The 6,349-nt window shown below is 40.2% G+C and overlaps 1 protein-coding gene across 1 annotated transcript in view; it reads left to right on the top strand.

Moving 5' to 3' along the window:
- Positions 1-372: 372 nt before the first annotated feature.
- Positions 373-6,349, top strand: part of CHORDC1 (cysteine and histidine rich domain containing 1) — a 13,171-nt gene continuing 7,194 nt past the window's right edge. Inside the window, exons 1-2 of the mRNA XM_087721076.1 lie at positions 373-514; positions 4,594-4,643. Of these exons, the coding sequence (XP_087577202.1) occupies positions 451-514; positions 4,594-4,643 (114 nt within the window). The 5' untranslated portion in view covers positions 373-450. The remainder of the gene's footprint in view (positions 515-4,593; positions 4,644-6,349) is intronic.

Here is a 6,349-nt window from a genome sequence, read left to right as displayed (position 1 = left end):
CCACACATTAAATAATAAATACATAAATAAATAAATAATAAAATAATAATAAAATAAAACAAATAATAAAACAAATAATAACATAACATAACATAATAAAAATATTATACACACACATGCATATATTTATATAAAAATAAATAATAAATACATAAACAAACAAACAAATAAATACCCAGGTGACGGGAAAAAACAAACTCCCGCCCACCGGCTCCCTGACGCGCATGCGCCGCTCGCCCTTCGCCTCCAGTTCCAAGCGCCCCGTGGGTTACGCTTCTCCGCCTGCGCCCGCCGCCTCAAGCTCTGCGAAGTTTCGCGAAGCTTCCCGAAACTGCCGCTCGGAAAAACTGTCGGGAACCCGGAAGAGGCGGCGACTTCCTTCCTTCCTGTCAGTCATTCGGCTTCTCTCAATCAGACACGACCGGCAATTCCTCCTTCCACTCATCGGCCATGGCTCTGCTCTGCTACAACCGGGGATGCGGCCAGCGCTTCGACCCCGCCACCAACACGGAAGGTGAGCGCGGCCCTTTTTACCCCCTCAACTTCCCCTGCATCGTCAGCTTCGCCGCCCTCCGGAGAGCGGGGAGTACCACAGTCTCCATCGTGCGCAGCCAAGCATGGCCGGGGGCGAAGACGGCTGCTTGGAGCGATGGGATTTGAAGCCCAGATCCTGTCAAGAAAGAAGGTCGCCTTGCGGGTGCTTATGAGGGGGTGGGGGTTCCCTCGATGCCTGTGACGGATGGTTTGGGAGGCGGGAAAAAACCCTAATAAATGATAAATTTATTGAATTTATTGCCATCCCATCTTAACTTCCAGGGTAAGTCTGGGCGTAGTTGTCAAGAGAAATGTCAGGGGTCGAGCTGGACTCAAAACGAACCTCTCTTAATTCCAATGGCCCTCAATCTGGGCCCCTTTAAAGGTGGCTGGACTTCAACTCCCAGAATTTCCCATGTAGGACAGGACAGAGTTTAGAGTAGAGTTTAGAATAGAATTAGAGAGAATAGAATAGGAATATAATAGAATTATTAGAATAAGAATAGAATGGAATTAGAGAGAATAGAATAAAATAAAATTAGAATAAAATAAAATTAGAGAGAATAGTATTAGAGAGAATAGAATAAAATAAAATAGAATAGAATAGAATTAGAGAGAATATAATAACATAAAATAGAATTAGAGAGAATAGAATAGAATTAGAGAGAATAGAATAAAATAAAATTAGAATAGAATTAGAGAGAATAGAATAAAATAGAATAGAATTAGAATAAAATAAAATAGAATTAGAGAGAATAGAATTAGAGAGAATAGAATAAAATAAAATAGAATTGGGGAGAATAGAATAGAATTAGAATAGAATAAAATAAAACTAGAATAGAAAGAATAAAATAAGAGAGAATAGAATAGAATTAGAGAGAATAGAATAAAATAGAATAGAATTAGACAGAATAGAATTAGAATAGAATAAAATAGAATTAGACAGAATAGAATAGGAACAGAAGATAGGATAGAATAGAATTTAAAAGAATAGAATAGAATAGAATTCTATGCATATACTCTCAGTGTACATATAAGAAAAGATACATTCCTCAAGAATCATAAAGTACAACATTTAATGATAGTCATTCTAGCGAGAGGATTCTGGGAGTTGAAGTCTACTCAATATACAAGCGGCCCACACATGGATTTAAAGCCTCCTTTGGAGTCCAGCTTGACCACTGACTTTTCTCTTGACAATTCCCCCCCTCCCCTGAGTTACCCTGGGGTTGAGATGGGTGCCAATACATTTAATACATAAAAGGAGGGAAAGCAGGGTTGCCTCTTTCCTGGATGGGGTTTTGCCCTTCCTTCCAAGTGGACAGCTGTGGAATTTGGTATAGTATAGCCTTTGTTGTCATTGTACAACATATATACAATTGGTTTTAGCCTCACTGGTGCAACCCATGGCAACAAAAACAAATAATCTAAATAGTATGAAGAAGAATCCCTATGCAAGTAATTAGGAAGGAAGGAAGGAAGGAAGGAAGGAAGGAAGGAAGGAAGGAAGGAAGGAAGTTGTAGTGATTGTTTAAGAGTCTGACAACCCAAGGATAGAAACTATTTTTAAACCTGGTCTGACTCCATTTGGCCTGTCAAGGTCCCCCTAAGGTCATTGGTGCTAGTCATTGGTAAAATGCTAGAGCACAGAGTTAACAGTGTTCAACAACACAAGAGTGGTCCATCACTGCCTTTTGGGGGGGGGGGGAGATGCCCTTTGTCTTTCTCACACCTCAACGCCTGTCTGGCCTGCAGCCCTGGTAGTCCACTAACTTTTGAGATCCGTAAAAGCTTGCTAGGGATAGGAAAGAAGGAAAGGAAAGAAGAGAGATAAATATACAATTGTTTATCGTAGATTATGTGACAGAATTTTGATTGCAAGGTGTATACAGTAACTCAAGTTGGCTGGTGCTTTAATCAGCTTGGAGATGCTCTCTTAAGATGTCCCTTGTAGCCAAAAGCTTGGTTATTGTCAAGCTCATAATTGTTCATTATCTGATGGGTTTTAATTTTATTTTTGTTTTTAATTATATGAAGCTTATGGTCCGTAGAGATTCTCAGTCATCCAGGTCATGGTTGTCCCAAAGGTGCTTTTTCAAGAGGCAATGTTCTTGTTTTTTTCTTTGAAGGCGTTTCGCTTCTCATCCAAGAAGCTTCTTCAGTTCTGATTGGATGGTGAGGAATGGAAGGAATGTCTTCATCATCTATCGCCAGTCTACAACACAGTCCTTTCAGCAGTTCCAAGAAAGCTCCACATCCATTTGCACTACTCAGGTGACCTTGATGACACAAATAAACCCTTCCATTCCCCACCATCTAGTCAGAGCTGAAGAAGCTTCTTGGATGAGAAGGAAAACGTCTTCAAAGATAAAATAAAGTCCAGTTGCCTCTTGAAAAAGCACCTTTGGGATATGAATTTTATGGTTGCTTTACATTCTTTGGTATTTTGTATTTATTTATTTTATTGCCATAAGCTGCCTTCAATGTTGTGATAAGCTGAAATAATAAGTACATATGTACTTCTCACCTATTGGCAACTCCTTAAAATTGCTGTATATTTCTCACTATAGCTAGCCCAATCCCTGTAACTGATGTATGACAAATTTCAGCAAGTGAAAACATGTGGGTTCCTTCATTGCTTCATTAACAGCTTTTCCCTCTTCAGATCTGGATCACTGCACATCCCTCGTTACATAATGTAGCATTTGGCATATTAGCAATTTTTGTGTGAGCATTCTTAGCCCCCTTTTGCATATGTGCAAGTTATGTTTAATTATAACTTCTAATACATAAACTGAAATCATTGTCTTGTTAAAATACTTTTCCTTGATGTTCATATATAAATAATATATAGAAGAAAGAGATCAGGCATTGCCAATGTGCACATGGCTATCTCTTTCTTTCATGTCTCTCTCCAGCAGCAATTTTTCCAACATCTTTTTACCTGATGATACCTTGTGATAATGTTAAAGAAGAATCCTTTGTCAGAAAGAAACTGCATGGATTGAATGGTTGAAACACCAGCAAACTCCGATTGCTGTGTTCCCATCTTCTTCCATGTCATCTACCTTTGGGAAAGCACTCAACTGAGAACTCTGGCTTTAATTATTATTTTTCAGGATTTTTCCCATTCTTGGAAAGGTTCTTTCCTCCATCAGTAAAGAGTTAGCAACGATATAGCAGAGGGCTAGTGAATGTAATGTACAGTCAACTCTCAATATTTGTAGTAGTTACTTTCTATAAAGATGCACACATTGAATTGGTCAATACTGAAACCTCAGTTGTGAGTGTGTCTGTCAGGCAATTCATTCTTTTGCTCTTCTGCATGCCTGTGAATGACCATGAAATCACTGCAGATATTGATTGCAGTTACAAATTTAGCAAGTAGACAAATTCACAAATACAGTATCTGTGAATAATGAGAATCTACTGTATTTATCCCCATCCCTTTATCTGATGTTTAGGTGTTACATTCATCTTGAATATGAAGTTCAGTTATTGTTTTGCTCCCTTTTTTTTTTTAAAGCATGATCTAAATATTTGTGAGGTAGTAATATTTCTGCGGAGTTTACATGGTGATCATTAAGCAAGAACTTTATTTCTCTTGCACAATTAATAGTTCAACCCTATTTCAGAAGATAAGTTTAAGCAATATGCATGATGCCCATGTGGAATGTACATTTATAGTGCCTTGAGGGATATGTGTTATACAAATGCAACCTTAATATAATAGAATTATGATTTGCCAAGAAACATTTCAGATATATTTCTTCATATAACAAATATTATTACATAATACATTGCGACAATAATAACTAAGGGACACTCTTTACCCGAACAGCCTAAATTCTAAATTTAGACTACCAGAACTCAGCAGAGATGAGAGAGGAACAAGGACAATCAATCAGTAGAGAAAAAGAATGTATAAGAAATTGCAGGCTTTACTTCATATCTTGAAAATATTACTGTTGCATAAAGGGTAATTTGTTCTGCTAAATACTGCTCATATAAAGTTATTCACTTGAGTTTAGCTAAGCTATCTGTTTTTTTCATTTTTAGAATCATGCACATATCACCCAGGTGTACCTGTCTTTCATGATGCTCTTAAAGTAAGTAGGCAAATATAATTATTTCAATGGCTTTTTAAAAATTGAAACTAAATCATACTAATTGCAGTTATTTCAAGTGTTTTCATGGCCTTACCAGTTTATCCGAATGTAGTAAAAACTCATGGGTTCTTCAAACAACACTGACTTTCAGTATAAATACATGCTAAATCATGAGGAAAGGTTGCTAGACTCAGCCAACTGAATTGGGTTGAATGCTTTTCAGTTTATTCAGATTTTTTGGCTCAGTTGGGAAAAAAGGTATTTGCTAGGGATGATTCGCATTTTGATTGTACATTTAATTAACTTGCTTCATTGCTTAATCAAGCCTTAGTTGGGCAGTACAAAACAGGAATGATGCAACTGAAAGAAAGAAAAATAGGATTCATCAAATAATTTAAGAGGAATGTGGCATTATCAGATTAGTGTTAAATTTTCTTCTCTTTAGTTCACGTGTTCTTTAATAATATTCTCTAGAAGTTGGAGAGCAACCAACCTCACTCGACGGCACGGGATAAAGTACCATCAATATGCGGACGATACTCAGTTGTATCTGTCCGCCCTGTGCCAACTCAACGAAGCGATGGATGTGATGAGCCAGGGGCTGGATGCTGTTAAAGACTGGATGGGGGTCAACAAGCTTGTGCTCAATCCAGAAAAGACCGAGTGGCTGCTGTGTTTCCCTCCCATGAATTGGACAAGTATTCCATCTCTCAGGCTGGGGGGTCAAATTATACGCCCCTCAGACAGGGTTCGTAACTTGGGAGTCCTCCTGGACCCACAGCTGACCTTCGAACATCATTTGTCAGCTGTGACCAGGGGGGCATTTGCCCAGGTTCGCCTGGTACACCAGTTGCGTCCCTACCTGAACCGGGAGGCCCTCACAACAGTCACTCGTGCCCTTGTGACCTCTAGGCTGGAATATTGCAATGTGCTCTACATGGGGCTGCCCTTGGAAGAGCATTCGGCGACTCCAGCTAGTCCAGAATGCTGCCGCGCGAGCGATTGTGGGTGCACCTCGGTTCACCCACGTAACACCTATCCTCCGCGAGCTGCACTGGCTACCTGTTGATCTCCGGGTGCGCTTCAAGGTGTTACTTATCACCTATAAAGCCCTTCATGGTAGTGGGCCTGGGTACTTGAGAGACCGCCTACTGCCAATTACCTCCACTAGACCGATTCGATCGCATCGATTAGGCCTCCTCCGAATTCCATCTTCTAGCCAGTGCAAACTGGCAACTACCCGGAGGAGAGCCTTCTCGGTGGCTGCTCCGTCCCTTTGGAACGAACTCCCGGTGGAGATTCGGACCCTCACCACCCTCCAGTCCTTCCGCGCCGCTTTAAAGATCTGGCTGTCCCGGCTGGCCTGGGGTTAAGATTGTAGCCCCACTGGAATTGTACGATTGTTGTGTTTTCTTTTTAACATGCTGTATTGTCTATTGTTTGTCTTCTCCCCCTTCCTCTTTTGAATTGTGAGCCGCCCTGAGTCCCCCCAGGGAAAAGGGCGGCATACAAATAAAGGCAAAACAAAACAAAACAAACCTAGATGGGAGGAAGGCTCAAGCAAGGAATCAGCTTGGACTCCCCAACAGCTAAATACAACAGAACTAAGTCTAAACTCCTCCCCCTTGAATGACTTAGGCCTTATCTGGTCTTTCCCAGATGAAATTTGCCAGTCTGGGTAGACTCCTGTACTATAGGCACATAAA

The sequence above is a fragment of the Thamnophis sirtalis genome, unplaced genomic scaffold (assembly GCF_051295495.1).
Source record: "Thamnophis sirtalis isolate CommonGarterSnake01/CBP01778 unplaced genomic scaffold, rThaSir2_p1.2 scaffold_8, whole genome shotgun sequence".
NCBI lineage: Eukaryota > Metazoa > Chordata > Lepidosauria > Squamata > Natricidae > Thamnophis > Thamnophis sirtalis.
The sequence above is the reverse complement of the archived record's forward strand: the minus strand, read 5'-3'. Positions and strand labels throughout refer to the sequence as shown.